This window comes from Vulpes lagopus, chromosome 2 (genome assembly GCF_018345385.1).
Source record: "Vulpes lagopus strain Blue_001 chromosome 2, ASM1834538v1, whole genome shotgun sequence".
Classification (NCBI taxonomy): domain Eukaryota; kingdom Metazoa; phylum Chordata; class Mammalia; order Carnivora; family Canidae; genus Vulpes; species Vulpes lagopus.
The window spans coordinates 99,323,735-99,342,333 of NC_054825.1; the positions used below are offsets into that span (position 1 = coordinate 99,323,735).

The 18,599-nt window shown below is 35.0% G+C and overlaps 1 protein-coding gene across 6 annotated transcripts in view; it reads left to right on the forward strand.

Annotated features, from left to right (window-relative positions):
* Positions 1-18,599, forward strand: part of ESR1 (estrogen receptor 1) — a 382,657-nt gene that overhangs the window by 204,160 nt on the left and 159,898 nt on the right. For all 6 annotated transcript variants that reach the window (XM_041742947.1, XM_041742948.1, XM_041742946.1 and 3 more), the window contains one exon: positions 14,627-14,962. In XM_041742947.1, coding sequence (XP_041598881.1) covers positions 14,627-14,962 — 336 coding nt within the window. The remainder of the gene's footprint in view (positions 1-14,626; positions 14,963-18,599) is intronic.

Here is an 18,599-nt window from a genome sequence, read left to right on the forward strand (position 1 = left end):
ATACTTTTAAGTCAAAATGCATGTCACCGAGAACACATGTGGTTGTTATTTACCCTTTACTTGATTTGGACTTTGAATCTTAGTTTTTTTTGACATGCCAATAAAGGTGTGGTGACCTGTGATTTTTCCATTTTTGACACTCCCTACCCAGACTTCTGGGAAAATTCCAAAACAAGGCATTCTTATTGATGGGCAACCTCTTTAGTTGCCTCAGTTTCCACGAGGGACATTTTTTTTTTAAAGATTTTTATTTTTTCATGAGAGACACACACACACAGAGAGGCAGAGACATAGGCAGAGAGAGAAGCAGGCTCCATGCAGGGAGCCCGATGCAGGACTCAATTCTGGGTCTCCAGGATCAGGCCCTGGGCTGAAGGCAACACTAAACCACTGAGTCACTGAGGCTGCCCAAGGGACGTTTTTTTTTTTTTTTTTTAATAAATTAATTTTTATTGGTGTTCAACTTACCAACATACAGAATAACACCCAGTGCTCATCCCGTCCAGTGTCCCCTTCAGTGCCCGTCACCCATTCACCCCCACCCCCCCTCCCCTTCCACCACCCCTAGTTCATTTCCCAGAGTTAGGAGTCTTTATGTTCTGTCTCCCTTCCTGATATTTCCCACACATTTCTTCTCCCTTCCTTTATATTCCCTTTCACTATTATTTATATTCCCCAAATGAATGAGAACATACACTGTTTGTCCTTCTCCGATTGACTTACTTCCAAGGGACGTTTTTAAACAGAGCAGCAACAGTCAGAATAGGAATGCTGTGATCAAAAAAAAGGAATGCTGTGATCATTTTTTAAAATTAAATTTGAGATAAATATCATCAAAGTAAATTATAATTTTCCAATATGATTCGACAAAGAGAATGATTAATATTATATGCACTTGTTTTACAGAAAAATTAGTTTTAAAAGTTATAACATATATGGTTTTTGTTTTCTTGATTTTAAACATGCTAGTTGCAAAGAAGAATAAATGTGTTGTTTTGTGGTTCGTGTTTGTCAAGTGCTCTTCAGTCAGACAACTCCAGTTCAACAGGGCAGAGACTTGGACTGTTGTACACTTGTGGGCACATACTCTGGGGAGGGAACAGGCATGACCAGGGAGGGAAGAGGGCATATTAATTACGTTTTCTTCAGTGGTAATGCTGCAGCTGCTCTCTGCCATCATTGCTGAGCTTCTAGTGTAAATAGGAACTTTGTTCCGGGGCTGGGATGAAAGAGAGCCCAGATTGGGTTTGGATAACATGATTGGCCACCATGGTGGGCCCTGGTTTCTCCTGTGCAACTGGAACAATTAGAGCAGGTATGACTGGAGTTCTAGATCAGGAGGAAAGAGGAGGAAATGTACCCTTTGCACCCCCAGGAGGAATCACTGTTCATCTGTATCCAAGTAGACTCATCAAGGACAATTAATTCACAATAGACCCTAGTGTTAAGAGAAGTTGTCAGTTGATTTGAATTTGGGTGCTGGAAGATGACATCATGGGATATTATGGTTACTTATGAATACAGCTATTTATTGAGAAGATGGTAGATAAGGTGCTGGGCTGGGAGAAGGGCGAAGTTGGTAAATAGTCCAGGGGACAATTGAGGTTAGTTGGTGGTTGTGATTGTAGCATGATGGAAAAGTTGGTAATTAATTACCTTGAAAGAAAATTGAGCTAATGAACCAATGCTATTTGTATCATATACACAACTTTCTCCCCACTACTAATAGACTTATTCCCAAGTTATACAAGATACTGGAAACAGAGCATAACAATATGGGGGAGGGGGCAAAGGGATAAAACCATAAATTGGATCTCAGGCTAATTAGCTTACAGAGCTGGATCAGGAGATTTAATGCAGAAACATGGATTCTAATTTACTTCTTTTATTTAGCAATTTGTATAAGATTTCTCATACTGAAATTGATTATGTAAAGTGAATTGCCTTACCAGAAAGATCTGTTTGGAGGACTGCAATAATAAAGTTTCAGCAACTGATAGTGGCCAAGATGTTTTTAATGTATCAAATTTGTGTTATTAATATATTTTCAGTATGACTTTGGGTCATACCAAAACTCATTTATGTATTTAACTAACTTAACTATTGAAGTCTAACAGGTAATTATGTCTAATAGTAGACAAGACAGATACAGTCTCTGCTCTTGTGTGGTTTGCAACTGAGTAGACTGATATTTTGTTGTGATTGTTTTACTTCTTTAATTGGAGAAGCTAATAATTTCGACTTGTGTTAGGTTCTAGTGTTAAAAATGAAAATGTAAAAAAAAAAAGAAAATGTAATGTGCATTTCTGAGGTTCAGCAATTCTTAGTTTTTCTTTTCCATTTAAAGATAAATCTAGTGTCCAACATAGGCTAATATATATATATATTTCTTAAACACATATAGGTTTTGGAATCATGTTGCTAAATATCTAGGAGTCAGCTTTATTGCAGGAATTATTTTCCTGGTCCTAGAAGAGAGTATTAGCTCTGAAAATGATAATAAACACACTATATTCATATATACAATAAATGTTGAAGCCCACTACAGAATTGCATTAGATTTGGAGGTTATAAAGTGAACTTCATGTAGAATATGTTGACTCCATCCCTGTAATTAGTTTGGTATTACACAGTCATTTAAATATTAAAGTGTCAATTAGTATTTTAGTTGTAATTTTGGTAAATGCTGAGAGGGGGTATTAGTGCTATGAGAACAGCATTTATTATTATTATTATTATTTATTTATTTATTTATTTATTAGCATTTATTATTATTTATTATTATTATTGTGTTAGTGTGGAGAAAATTTCCTTGAGGAAGGAATGTTTGATTGGATTCAAAGAGATAAGTAGGAGTTAAATAGACAAGAGAAAGGAGAGGGTACATGAAAGAGGAAGAACCTTCTAGACAGATTTCTTGTTATCTCTCTACCTCTATCTTCACTTCTGTTTCTCTGTCTCTCTATCTGTATCTCCCTCTATCCTTATATTTTAAAAAATATAAAAAGATACAGTAGGGATAAATTTATGTGCCAAATTACAAAGCTTATTTTATATCCTGAAGATGGAGATGAGAACTTTTTAAGCAGCAAAGGTATCATCTTTGTAGTTTCTATTTGTTTATGTATACTGTTTCTGGTAGCCTTAACTTTCCCTCTTGACTAGCTTTATGGTCTTCTCCAGACGACAATGCAATCATTATTATAAAATTATATGTATAATTGAGATGAAATTGGCATATAACATTACATAAGTTTCAGGTGCACAATATTACAATTCAATATTTATATATACTACACAGAGTGATCACCGCCATAAGTTTCATTACCATCTATCACCATACAGTTGGGTCTTTTAACCCATTTTGCCCACCCCCAAACTCATTCCTTCTGGTAGCAACTAATCTCTTCTCTATATTTATGAGTTTGTTTTTGTTTTATGTGTCCATTTGTTTTGTGTTTTAGATTCCATATATAAGTGAAATCATATAGTGTTTTTCTCTGACTTATTTCACTTAGCATAATACCTATGGTTAGGTTCATCTATGTTGTTGTAAATGGCAAGATTTCCTTCTTTTTATAGCTAAGTGATGTTCTATTGTATATTTATAAACTACATTGACTTTATCCAATCATCCATCAATGAACACTTAGATTGTTGCTATATCTTGACTGTTGTAAATAATGCTTCATTGAGCACAAGGGTGCATATATCTTTTTGAATTAGTGTTTTCTTATTCTTTGGATAAATACCCAGAAGTGAAATAGCTGGATCATATAGTAGTTCTATTTTTAATTTTTTAGGTATCTCCCTACTATTTTCCACAGTGGTTGTATCGATTCACATTCATACTAACAGTGCACAAGGGTTCTCTTTTTTCCACATCCTTTCTAGTACTTGTTATTTCTTGTCTTTTTTTTTTTTTTGAGAGGTAGAAAGAAAGAGGGGGGAGGGGTAGAGAGAGAAGAAGAGAGAGAATCTTAAGCAGGCTATATGCCCGGCATGGAGCCCAACACAGGGCTCTATCTCACAACCTTGAGATCATGACTTCAGGGTCATGAGATTAAGAGTCAGATGCTTCTCACTGAGCCACCCAGGCATCCCCATTTCTTCTCTTTTTGGTAATAGTCATTCTAACAGGTATGATGTGATATCCCTCTGAGGTTTTAATTTGTATTTCCCTGATGATTAGGGGCATTGAACATCTTTTCATGTGCCTGTTGACCATCTGTATCTCTTCTTTATAAACATGACTATTAAGATTTTCTGTCCATTTTTAAAGCAGAAAAGTTGTGGGAGTACTTAATATATTTTGGATATTAATCTTTTATTGGGTATATGATTTGCAAATATTTTCTCCATTCAGTAGGTGGCCTTTTCATTTTGTTGATGGTTTCCTTTGCTGTGCAGAACCTTTCTAGTTTGATGTAGCCCCATTTATTTATTCTTGCTTTTCCCCCCTTCCCTTTGGAGTCAGATAAAAAAAAAAAACTTTAAGACCAATGTCAGTGAGCTCACTGCCTATGTTTTCTTCTAGAAATGTTATGGTTTCAAGTATTATGGACATTTTAACAATGATTAATTCTTCCAATTCATGAGCATAGAATATTTTCCATTTTTTGGTATCTTTTTCAATTTCCTTTATCAGTGTCTTGTGGTTTTCACTGTATAGGTCCTCACATCCTTGTATTCCTAGGGATTTTATTCTTTTTGATTCAATTGCAAATGGGATTATTTTCTTAATTTCACTTTCTGATAGTTCATTATTAGTATATAGAAATTCAACAGATTTCTGTATATTGATTTTAACTTTGCACCTTTACTTTTTTCATTTATTGTTCTGTTTTTTGGTGGAGTCTTTAGGGTTTTCTATATATGGTATTAAGTCATTTGCAAATAGTTTTACTTCTTCCTTGCCAATTTTTTTTAAGATTTATTTATCTATTTATGATAGACAGAGAGAGAGAGAGAGAGAGAGAGAGAGAGAGAGAGAGAGGTGCAGAGACACAGGAGGAGGGAGAAGCAGGAAAGGAAAGCAACTGACTTTTGTATATTGATCTATATCCTTTACTTGGTGTAATCACTTCTTAGTTCCAGGAGGGTTTTATTTTGTTTTGTTTTGTAAATTCATTGGAATTTTCTGCATACACAATCATGTCATCTGCAAATAGAGACAGTTTTATTTCTTCCTTTACAATCTGTATACCTTCATTTTAGTTTTCTTGCTTTATTACACTTGCTAAGATTTTCAATGTGATGTTGAATAGAGAGTGGCAGAGGACATTCTTGCCTTGTTCCTGATTTTAGGGGGAAAGCATCCAGCTTTCATCATTAAGGAGATGTTAGCTATAGGTTTTTGGTTTTTAGTTTAGTTTAGTTTTTTTTATGGATGTCTTCTAAGAAATTGACGTCATTAACTATTGCTAATTTACTGAGAGTTTTTTTTTTAAATCATGAATGGGTATTCAGTTTTGTTAAATGCTTTTTATGTGTCATTTGGTATGATCATATGACTTTCTCTGTTGATGTAGTGGATTAACATTGATTGATTTTCAAATATTGAACTTGCCTTTATGTACCTAGAATGGATTCCAGTTGTTAAATTGGTCATGATGTATAATTCATTTCTTTCATTCTGGATTTGACTTCATGACATTAGTTGAACATTTTTTTGCCAATGCTCAGGGCAGATTTGGTCTGTAGTTTTTCTTTCTTGTAATGTCTTTATATCATTTTGGCATCAGAGTAGTGCCAAATTCATGGAATACATTTAGAAAGTGCTCTCTCTGCTTTTGTTTTCTAAAAGAGACCATAGAGAATTGGCATGCTTTCTTTCTTAAGTAGATTTTTTAAGAAACAATTCATGAACCACCTCAGCCTAGTGAATTTTTAGGAAGATTGTTAATTATCAATTGAATTTATATTATAGATTTAGGGGTATTCGAGGCACTTGTATCTCATGTTGTAAGTTTTGGTAGTTTGTGCCTTTCAAAGAATTAGTATATTTCCTATAAATTATCTGATTTATGCATATATTTTGCTCATGATATTTCTTTGTTAACCTTTTAATGTCCAGTCAATAACGGTGACTCTCATTTGTGCTATTGACAATTTATGGCTTCTTTCTTTTTTCTCAATTATACTGGTTAGAACTTTATCAATGTTGTCTAACTATCTTTTCAGAGAACCAGTTTTGGTTTCATGATTTTCTTTGTTGTGCTCCCATTTTCAATTTAATTAATTTATGCTCTGGTTTTTATTATTTTTCTACTGCTTGCTTTAGGCTTACTCTTCTTTCTCTAGTTTCTTAAGGTGGGAGCTTGGGTTATTGACATACTTCACTTATCTAATGTGTGAATTTAATGCTGTAAGTTTTCTTCTTGAATGCTATAAGTATTGCTTTTCCTACATCCCACACATGTCATGATAAGTTTTATTTTCATTTTCATTTAGTTAAAAATTCTTTTTTTAAAAAGATTTTATTTATTCATGAGAGACACACACAGAGAGAGAGAGAGGCTGAGACACAGGCAGAGGGAGAAGCAGGCTCCATGCAGGGAGCCCAACGTGGGACTTAATCCTGGGTCTCCAGGATCCCGCCCTGGGCTGAGGGCAGGTGCTAAACCACTGAGCCACCCGGGCTGCCCTCATTTAGTTAAAAATTCTTAAAAATTTCTATCAAGGCTTCTTCCTTGGGCCATATGTTCTTTAAAAGTATGTTGTTTAATCTCCAAATATTTGAGAATATTCCAGTTATCTTTCTATTATTGATTTCTAGTTTATTTCAGTGCTTTTTAGTTTATTTAGTGGTTTATATTATTTCTTTTTAAAATATTTGTTAAGGGTGTTTTTATGGCCCAGAATGTGGACCATCAAGTTCTGTCTTGGAACTTGAGAATAATATGTATTCATCTGTTGTTTGATGGAGTATTCGATAAATATTAGCTAGATCAGGTTGATTGATAGTGTTGTTGAAGTCAACTTTATCCATATTGATTTTTCTGTCTACTTAAACTTATCAGTTATTGATAGGGAGATGATGACGTTTCTTTCTAGCTGTAATAGCAGATTTGTGCCATATTGCTTCCCACCAGAAACATCTAAAAAAAAACCAGGATAAAATATATGAAATAAGAGTTTATAAACCTCCGATATCAGGCAGTGTGAGGCACTACTTCTTGAGAAAAAGAAATTAAATGAAGTGAGTCGTACAATTGCTCCAGTTTCTTACATAGAGAATTCTAGACCATAGCTCAGGGAAAGGGAACTCAGATGTAACTAATCATAGAGGCAGCACATGATAGTTGTTCAGTAAATCACACAGGAAAGAAACGTTAAAAGAAAGGAGGAGGTAGAGCCACTAGACTGGGGTGCATCCAAAATTGACTATAGGTGAAATGAGATTTTACTTGGGTTTTGGAGGCCAATATAAGAGGATTAGAAAGAGAAGAGATGGTGATGTTGGAAAGTATCATCTAAAAATAGGTACAGGTCCAACCCTGTTTCATAAAAATAAGTTTGTGGAGGGAAATTGTAAAGGTAGACTTGAAAAGTACCTTGGGATTATTTATGGAAATTCATGAGACTTAATGTAATGTTTGATTTTATTTAGTGGGTCAGTGGCTTTTTAAATGTAAAGTAGAACCCGTAAACCTCTTAAAAATAAATTATTTCCCTAATCCCAACACAACACACACACTCAGACATAGCTGCTTTAGACACGGGGAAAATGTGGTGACCAGAAGTCCCAACTACACCACCTGTGATACTTCCTCAGAACTAAGTTTTCAGAGCATAAAGTTTCTGTAAGCTAAGGAAGTCTTTGAGAGATTCAGACAGAAAGTAACAGGATGAATTGGGTGTGGAATGAAGATAAACCAATTGCCAATTGCGAGGTAATTAGATTGGAAGGGAAATTGAAGTTAGGCAAGGAAACGCATTAGGAGTTGCTGCATTGATCTAGGCAAAAAGGGATGGGAGCAAGAAGTAGGATGGTGGCAGTAAAGGCAGAAAGAAAGAGGCTCAAGGAAGAAATACACAAGGGAATACTAGGTTGTGGTGATTTCTTGTATGTGAAAGAAGGGAGGCAAAGAGCATTAAATTGCTCTTAAAGAACTGGATAATGCATAGTCCCTTGACCTGGTACACTTAGGGGCCATGACTATATAAATAACAATTTATGGTTACATAAGTCTCTTACGTTCAAATCTCTGAGCTGTCCTTGGGACCTAGGGCATACTAGTTACCTAGGGCACACTAGTTATTCTAAACTTATTTCTCCTGTTAGTGGGCCACTGTAACAGCTTCCACCTTATAGGATACATGTCTAATATTTGAAGATAAAGCATTAGAATTGATGCAGGGGAGTTTCTCTGGAGCAAGTTTTATTAGCTCTTACCTTTATTTAATTAACTAATTAGCACTTCTGTTTTCTTCAACATACTGAATTAAAACACTTTTAGTGTATTTCTTTGGCTTTTTAATATCTCATGAATAATGTGAAATTTTTGAAAAACAAAAGAAAAGTGATTATGTAAATGTTTGAAATATTTAATAATACATTAAAGTAGTCTTAGGACTACTGCTTTAATAATACATTATTAAAATAATGTATTATTTAATGTATTATTAAATAATACATTAAAGTAGTCTTAGGGAACTGGAAAAATTACTAGTTATACTTGCTTTTTTGTAGAGGCACAGGGTATTAAGAAAAAAGATCATTTCAGAAAAGGTTTAAAAAGGAGAATGCATTACAAGCAAATAATCCAATGAATTATTTTAATTAATGAATATTCAGATAACGTATTAATTTTTCCTGAGATACAGAAGCCAGGCCAAGGAATTTAAAGAATGGGAAAAAAAAAAGTGATTAAACAAACTTAATTAGAAGTAATCTTTTAAACTAACTTGTATGATCCATAGGACAGATGTTTTTACTTTAGGACCAGGACATAATTGTTGAAGCAATTGATATGTGTGTAGACCATTTTTCCTTGCTTGAACTCAGCCCCTGAGCTGCTTTATAGCATACCTTGCAGATCCCAGGCAGCCTTGGGGGACATTCCCTACAGCTTGCCTTAACCTGGAGAGAACCATATGTACCTTCTCTCTCCCTTTTATTCCCATTCCAGTTGCCCATGTTACTTAATTTAATAAATTCCTTTAAGTTAACACTTCCTAGTGGATTAGAATCATTCAAATTAACTTTGAGTGCTGCTAAGTGGAAGTTCTATACTCAGTCTTTCTAAATCCTTGCAACAGTGTGACAAGGATATTAGAGAAGGCTTAACCCAAGGGTATAAAATTCAAACTGGTGGCATTTCACACTAAATGGTGGGCTTGCTGGATGAAAGATAATTTATTTTCTTAATCCTTCATAGGAAACCAGTGGGTAATCCTTGAATTATTGCAAGCTTAACATTTTAAAAAGAGAGTATACAGGAATTTGCTTTGATGCCAGTGTTACCTAATCAGTAACACAACCTGAGAGCTAATAATGTGTGTACACTAGTATATCCATAGCAAGATATTTGTATTGTGCTGCTGAATATTTTACTCAGCCACTCTGGAAAAGGATATTTTAGTGTATTGAATGACACTACATCTTGTTTATATGACATTACAAGCTAAAATGCTATTTGCTGAAAAATAAATGTCTTGATGTCAAGAGCTGCCTGTTTAATATTTACGTGATTTAAGCTAATTGTTTTTTTATCTCTGCTTTGTGAATTCAGTTTTGGTCTTTTGATTTTTTTTTTTTTTTACCGATAGTTAAATTAGACAAAGGGAAGTGAGCTTAAATAAAATACATATCAATCTAGGTTACTGCTCTACAAATAATTCCGGAAAATGTCTTGGTGGAGAGCATAGAGTTTTTAATTTTACTTTTGGATTATAATTATACATGTCATTCCTATGCCCCATTACTCTATATAATTAACTGGCTGTATGTTCCATAGCAACACAGCCTGTAATCATTGGCTCTGATCTGTGATTCTCATTTAACCTAGGTTAAAATAGAAGTAGAAAATGGGTCATTTTTTTACCTTCTTCCACTCAATTCCAATTTGATTTTTTTTGAACTCATATAAAATATTTGTGCAATATTGTCACTGGTAAATGACACTGGTATGTGACAATTACCATTTACAATGTAAAAGGATGCCTTCCTCATTGAGCTATGCCCTAGGGTCCTACCACATGCAGTTGAACAAATAAAATGTACAATATTCTATTTTTGTTCTGTTTGTGTGTTTTTAAAAAAGATTTTATTTATTTAGAGAGAGACAGAATGAACTGGGTGGGGAGGAGCAGAGGGAGAGGGAGAGGTAGGCTCCCCACTGAGCAGAGAGCAGGACACACAGGGCTCCATCCCAGGACCCTGGGATTATGACTTGAGCAGAAAGCAGATGCTTAACCCACTGAGCCACTGAGGTGCCCCCTGTTTGTACATTTTGTAGGGACTTTGATGTTTGAAAAATATAGTACATTGAAGGGTAGAGAAAATACTTGTTAATGCTAATTGAATCCATCTTTCCCTGTTTGACTATCTGATGATTTAATAAATATTCTACTCTCTCCTTGATATATCCACTTGTGTCTATTGTGGCCATTTTTGTTTGTGTTCAACAACCTTAGATCATCTATTTGTGACACTCAACTCCTCTGAATATACTTCTTCTAAATTTCTCCAGAAAAGGAAATTTCATGATTTGGCTTAAATGTAACTTCCTCTCTTAGAGAAGCTTTCTTTGTCTTCTCCTCCTTGATCCACCTCCTCCCTTCCATTGTGTTTTGGGAATTTTGTTCATTCTTTCATTCATCCAGTGACTACTGAATGATTCTTGATTGATGTCTTTCTCTCTCTAAGCTGAAAACTTAATGGATGGTAGCATAATCTATTTTTGTTTACCACTGTATCATCTGTGAATATTCATTATAAGTAGTGAATACATTTTTACCAAATGAATACATACTTTGATAAATTTGAATTTGATAACTGCTACTACTAGTACCTAAACTGAGCCTAAAATCCTTTCCTGGAAATCATATTGTCTGTACAATGACTGCTGGGGACTTTTAAAGTGGGTGGTAATAGTATTTTGTTCTGTTGTATAAACCTATCCTTACCTCTGAAACCTTTTTTTTTTTTTTAAGATTTTATTTATTTATTCATGAGAGACACAGAGAGAGAGGCAGAGACAGAGAGAGAGGGAGAGGCAGGATCCTCGTGGGGAGCCTGATGTGGGACTTGATTCCCGGACCCTGGGATCACACCCTGAGCCAAAGGCAAATGCTTAACCACTGAGCCACCAGGTGCCCCCCTTTGAAATTTTAACAAATAAATTACATTTATAATCACATTTATTTTTAAAAAGTAAATTGCTTATGTATAGTTGTGATCAGGTAACTCTTGATTTCATCCTAGGAAAAACAGTATCATTTTTAACCATTTTTTGTTTAGTCAAATCCCTTGATTTTATCTTTCCATGTAGATCAAATAATAAAAGATTTTCATGGCTGCTGCAGATTTCCTCTAATATCTAGTCACATTCCCAATCTTTTTCTAAAATTGTAGAGTAGGGAAATAAAGAATATTTGAATAATACACTAACACTAAAGAACAATGCACTTTTCTTTTTATCCCAGTCCCCAACCAAAGTATGTAAACACCAGTCACAATTCATCTTCTCAAATTTCTGACCTCAAAATTTCCTAAGAAATGTGACTGTAAAGTAAGTTTTTGCTTTTGACCCCCCCACCCACCTTTTTCATCCCAAGGCTACTGGTCTTACATTCCAAATGGAAGACCATAGAGTCATACAGTCTTGAGAAAGTATATTGAAGGTCACCTAGTGCAAATGTTCACTTGATAAATGAATCCCTTCAGTAATATCCCCATAAAGTCTTCATGTGGCTTATTATTGGGAATCCCCAGTGATCCAAAGTATCATTTCCCGTGGCAGCAGATTCTTTGTTGTCAGCTTTGACTATTGCATACTGCTTCCTTATATTGAACTCTAATCAAAGTTTCCACATATTTCTTCTAGGTTACCATTTGGGCTCATAAAGAACAAGTCGAATCCTTCTCTCACCTAGTTTAAAGAACAAGTCAAACTCATCTCTTACTTAGTTTGGGCTGCTATAACAGAAATAGTATAGGCTGCATGGCTTAACCACAAACGTTTATTTTTCACAGTTCTGGAGATTGGGAATTCCAAGATCAAGGTGCCAGCAGATCTGGTGTCTGAATAGGGTCTGCTTCCTGTCTTGCAGAAAGCTGTCTTCTCGTATCCTCACATGGTAGAGAGAGCAAGCTCCTAGTAGCTCTCTGGCCTCTTATAAAGGCACTAATCCTATTCATGAGGGCTGTATTTTCATGACTTAATTACTTACTGAAGGCTCCACCTCCAAGTACCATCAGTTGGGGATTAGATTTTAACATTAGAATTTTGGGGGATACAAACTTTCAAATCATAACACCATCTTTACAGGATAGGCTAGCTCAGTTGAGGGTGACATTCATGTTTCCTCTAAGTCTTCTTTTCTCTATGTTAACCCCTCTTAGTTGCTCAGCGAATCTCCATGGGACCTGATTTCACATCTCTCCATCATCCTAGTTACTCTAAAAAGTTTATTTTTCTTATACAGGTAGCATCCAGCAATGGGTATGATAACTCCAGGTCTGTACTAATGAGCTGAGAGTAGAGAGTATCGTCTTTCTTAATTCAGATAGTCTTCTCTCATTAGCACCCCTGGCAGTGAACTAGTTGAAATGTCTAAGGACAATGATGGGTCAGATACAACTGTTCTCATCTGAGTTATTTTACTTCTGGATATTTTTAGATTTGTTAACTTTGTTGAGAATTGCTAAGATTTTAAAACTGTTAACTGAAAAAAATCTTCATTTTAGAGCCAGGATCTCAAGTCATACTTAATATAGAATGGTCTTGGACAAGTTCATTTACCTTTCTACGTAGCTGTTTCCCACTATTTACCTTACAAGATCATTGTGAGGACTGAATTAGTTATAAAGTGCTTTTATGTAAGTGTAGATAAAGTGCTTAAAATACATGGCGAGTGCTGTGTATTAGTGATGATAATCTTTACTATTATTACTTATTCCAAGAGTTCTTAGAAATTCTTATTTTAATACTGAATAAATAGGGTCTTTGACTTTGTTATATTTTGAAGGTGTTGTCTAATATATCTAATCTAGACATAAGAATAAAAGTTACACTTAAAAAATTCACAACCACAAATTTTCTCAATTCTTTGACAAATTAGAACAGAATAGAACAAAGTTCTGACATTAGTTATTCATTTGTTATGGAGAGAACAGGTAATATATTACAAAAGTGTGTACTTCTCATGTCTTCAATATTAAAAATAATTGTATTAGCTTTTTACCAAAATGATTATTTTTTCATATAAATCTAAGAACTGTTGCTGTCCAACATATTTTGGCGAGAGAATATTTTTTAAAATATTTTTTGTTTATAATTTATTCATTTGAGAAAGAGAGTGAGTGAGAGCATGAGCAGGGGGGAGAGGGTGAGGGAGAAGCAGACTCCCTGCTGAGCAGGGAGCCCAATGTGGGGCTCAATCCCAGGACCCCAGGATCATGACCTGAGCTGAAGGCAGACGCTTTACCGACTTAGCCACCCAGGCACCCTGATGAACATTTTTGAAAATATGGAAGCTTGTGTTAATTTTTGTCTTTTTAAGATATTTGTTTCTGCTGATACATTTCAGCACTACAGCATGGCCTTTTCCAGGTTAAGACGCTGAGCTGAAACCTTGAAGAATCACTGCAAAAGAGATTGGATTCTCCTTCTCCCTATAATTTAGTTAGTGAGAACCACAGCTGGGTAAGCCTTTGGGGGCAATTATTTTCAATTATTTTAAAAGCTTTTATATTAGGGAAAGAGAAATACATTTGTGAAAATCTTAGAGCCAGGTAAATGACTTGGCGGTCTTAGGTTAAGTACTGAGTAAGGTGATAAGGTGCAGCTTGGCTGCAATCAAAGACTTGCTGAGCACCTGTGGGAGCCAGAGGCTGTCAGATGCATTTCCAATAAGTCGTTTCCCTTCAGTGTCTTCCATTAAATGGCCTACTTGGAAAATAAAGATGGTTAGAAAGTGCTTTTTTTCATTGTCATTTAAATTTCTGTTAAAAGAATATTCACAGTAGAAGTCTTTGATGCTAAGCCATATTTCAAGAATAACTAATTATAATTCCATTCTATTTGTAGCATCTGTGACACACCTGCACATGCACACACACACACACACACATACACAAATGGTTTGTCAAAATCAGCTTGTACTGGCCCATAAAAGTCTACTGTTAACTTTTCAGGAGTTTTGTAAACCACTTAATATCAGACAAGTAGCTTGAAATTTATCACAGTGGGAGCATTTACACCATGGAAATTGGCGAATGCTACACATCAAAGCCTGTTTTTCCTCTTAGGCAGCTGGTTGGTAAATGCTAGTACACCTGTGCCTCAAAATATTTCTGTAAATAAAATAAAGGCTGTTAGCAATTAAGTTGATTTTAGCATGAAAGTTTATATGAGAAAAAGAAATAAACAGGGTGCTTTTTTCCCTTTGTTCTCAGGGATACGGAAAGACCGAAGAGGAGGAAGAATGTTGAAACACAAACGCCAGAGAGATGATGGGGAGGGCAGGAATGAAGTGGGGTCCTCTGGAGATGTGAGGACTTCCAGCCTTTGGCCAAGCCCTCTCTTGCTTAAGCATACTAAGAAGAACAGCCCAGCCTTGTCCCTGACAGCCGATCAGATGGTCAGTGCCTTGTTAGAGGCTGAGCCCCCCATAATCTATTCCGACTATGACCCATCCAGACCCTTCAGTGAAGCTTCGATGATGGGCTTGCTGACCAACCTTGCTGACAGGGAGCTGGTTCACATGATCAACTGGGCAAAGAGGGTACCAGGTAAGAACTCTAAGCTCAAAATTGATTTGAGTCAATAACTACTCAGGACTTGATTTTGCTGTCATGGGAGAAGTGGTGGGAAACAACAGTTTGCTGTCGAATTGGTTTCAAGGTTACATCTGAATTTATTATTTTACTATCAACATACTATAATTCTCCTGGAAACTAGGAAATAATGTTTTAAAATCCAAATCTGGAAGATTAAAGTCTTTAACCTGATATTATTTTTAACCAAAGAACCTTGGATGGTCACAACATAATAAGCGTATGTAATATTATGTGTTCATATTGTCAGAAATTTTTAACACAAAATGATCCATGTGCTGCAAATTTGTAATATTAAGAACTTCTGTTTAAAACACCTCAATTGTTATAGACAGTTTTACTTTAAAGTATTTTCTTTTAAGGTTTTTATTGACTAGAGATATAATAATAGGTATCTTTACTGAATGTCAATTATTCACTTAACTGTCTACTCATAATAATTTAGGAGAAAGGCAATACAAAAGAAAAATAAATTAGGTTCTCATCCCTGAGAGGAGCTGATAGAAAGATGCACTGGCTGAAGTGACACTTGGTCATTCAGTTGGTTCTTTCAGAACTGGTGTTCCTGTAAAACTTGACTATTGCTCTTGTTGTTCAGGGAGAAGAACTCTAGTTATTATGGAAACAAGACTAGAAAATGACCTCCTCCATGCTCCAACATATCCATTCAGGAGCTAACATAGATGAACCAAGGCAAGAGGAAGTTAAATCTTTTTTCTGGGCTTATAGATCAAATGAGTAATGGTGTTAGACAGAGATTGTCTTCCTTGGTTTCTTTTAATAGATGAAATTAATTATTACCTATGAAGCATGAGATTTTTTTTTAAATCAAACTAAATAAATGTGGGGTTTGGTTCTTGCATTTCACAGTTCAGTTATAGACCAAGTGAACAAATGTCTGCCTTGGAGACTATTTCATGTATTTGCATATATTAACATATAAACATGTGGTCCTTTGAATAATGTTTGATTCCCAACTTGATAGAGGGCATCCATTTAGGTGGTGGAGCTTGCATTAAATGGAGACATGGGGATTGACAGGCATATTTAGATTTTTAGGGTCAATCCAACTGCCATATCAAAAATATTGGCCATCTTTGAAATTAAGAGTTTTATTGAGCACCTACCTCGCTTACCATTCTCATGTGAAGCAGATCCATGTAAGCAAATCTAAATGTAATGTGGTTATTATAGGCTTTATCTTTGTATTTGTGTACCACCTTTTAAAAAATACTTTGGGAAAAGAGAAAAACAAAACAAAACAAATAATGACCATATATCTGAGAACCGACTCTTGGTTGCTGTTAAGTTTTATTATCCTATAAGCATATATTTTCCCTCTTGAAGTCTTGTCAGTATTAGTTCAGAACACTGTCGAACTCAAGTATATATTTTCATACTTATCTGTAGATTTCCTTCACAACATTTTTGTAATTATAAAAATTTGAAGGGCATGTGAAATAGTGGAATGAAGTTCAAGTATATTAGCAGTAAATGAAGCATTCATAGCAGTAATCTTCTAAATTTAGGAATGAAATGGAGACAGAAATCAAGGGAAAGAAGATATGTCCATGCTTAGCTATCCCATTGTTTAACCCAGAATTAAACAAAATTTATGATAATAAGATGTATAGCAAAACCACTTGATTCTATTAGTTTAAAAGACTGAAATGATTCCAAACCCTTGGACCAAATGATGCTTTATTACTTGATGGTTAAAAAAAAAAAGGATTATAAAGGCAGAAATGAAATTGTGTGTTTGTGCACTATTGAAATACAGCTGTTATAAATCAGAAGCCTACTTGTCTGACCAAGCAGAATAAAAATAGTCATTGATTTTAAAAAGATAAAAAAAAAAGAAGAAAAAGTCTTCAGGAAAAAATTTGAAGATAATTACCAAGTTTTACAGAAAACTGACAAAATCACATTTTGGAAAGCTTTTACATATCCAAATGCCATCTGTCATTTAAAAAAAAAAACAGTACTAAAAATCTAATATAGGCAATGTTGCATGGTGATACTTCGAGGTTAATATATAGGGAAGACAAAAAAAAAATCATTGTTAAGAGTAGTAAGAAAGCCAGTTCTAAGAGAAGTACTTGGAATTAACTGCATGATACAAAAACCTGCATGGAACATTTGGTTAGTCTTTGTTTTTTATTTTTTATAAAGAGTTTATTTATTTATTTATTTATTTATTTATTTATTTATTTATTTAGAGTGCAAAGCGGGGGTGGGGAGGTAGGTGGGTGGGGCAGAGGTAAATAGAAAGAATCTCAGGCAGATTCTATCTCACAACCCTGAGATCATGACCTGAGCCAAAATCAAGAGTCAGATGTTCGACTGACTGAGCCTCCCAGGGGTCCTTGGTTAATATTTAGATGCTATCGATAAAGAAGAAATTGTGAGTTGATTTCATTTTTAAAAACTTCAGTTTCAGTGAAGTATTGACAAAATTATAAGATGTTTAAAGTTGTGCTGATTTGATAATACTTAGGCTTAGTGAAAGGATCCCCTCCCATCTAGTTAACTAACACCATCCATCGCCTCACTTTTTTTTTTTTTTTTTTTTGGTGAGAACATTTAAGTTCTACTCTCAGCAAATTTTAATTATAGGGTACAGTGTTATCATTGATAATCACCATGATTTAGATCTTCAGACCTTTTTCATCTGCTAACTGACAGTTTATATTCTTACCAACCTCTCCCTATTTGTCCCATCCCCCAAATCCTGGCAACCACTTTTTTGCTCTGTTTCTGAGTTGGACATTTTTGTCTTCTTTGATTCCACATCTAAGTAATTTATTACTTTATTTATAAAGTAATGCAGCATTTATTTCTCCCTCTTTGGCTTATTTCACTTAGTATAAGGCATTAAGATCTTTCCATGTTGTTACAAACAGCAGGATTTCCTTTTTCTCTCATGGCTGAATAATATTCCACTATATCTGGATCTAGATTTGTCAGATCTTACTTGTTTATCTGTTGATGGACACTTAGGTTGTTTTCCTCTCTTGACTATTATGTATAATACTGCAGTGAACAGGGGAGTACAGATATCTCTTTGAAATGCTGCTTTCAATTCCTTTGGATATATGCCCAGAAGTGGGATTACTGGGTCATATAATTATTTTAAAATTTTTTGGAGAACCTCTATCTTGTTTTTCACAGTGGCTGTGAAATACTAGGTTACAGTTCCATGAACAGTATACAAGAATTCCTTACTCATCAATATGTATCTGTTGTCTTTTTGATGACAGCCAATCTAACAGATATAATGTGATATCTCATTGTGATTTGATTTGTCTTTCCCTACCGATTAGTGATGTTGAGCATCTTTTTATCTACCTCTTGGCCAGTTTGTATGTATTCTTTGGAAAAATGTCTATTCAGTCCTCTGCCATTTTTTTTAATTAAGAAAGTATGCTTGCAATTTGCAAGGGATAGGGTGCGGAGGGGCAGAGGGAGAGAAAGAATCTTAATCAGGCTTCAGTCCTGGTACAGAGCCCAGTGCAGGGCTTGATCTCACAACTCTAAGATCATGACCTGGTTGAAAGCAAGAGTCAGATGCTTAACTGACTAAGCCACACAG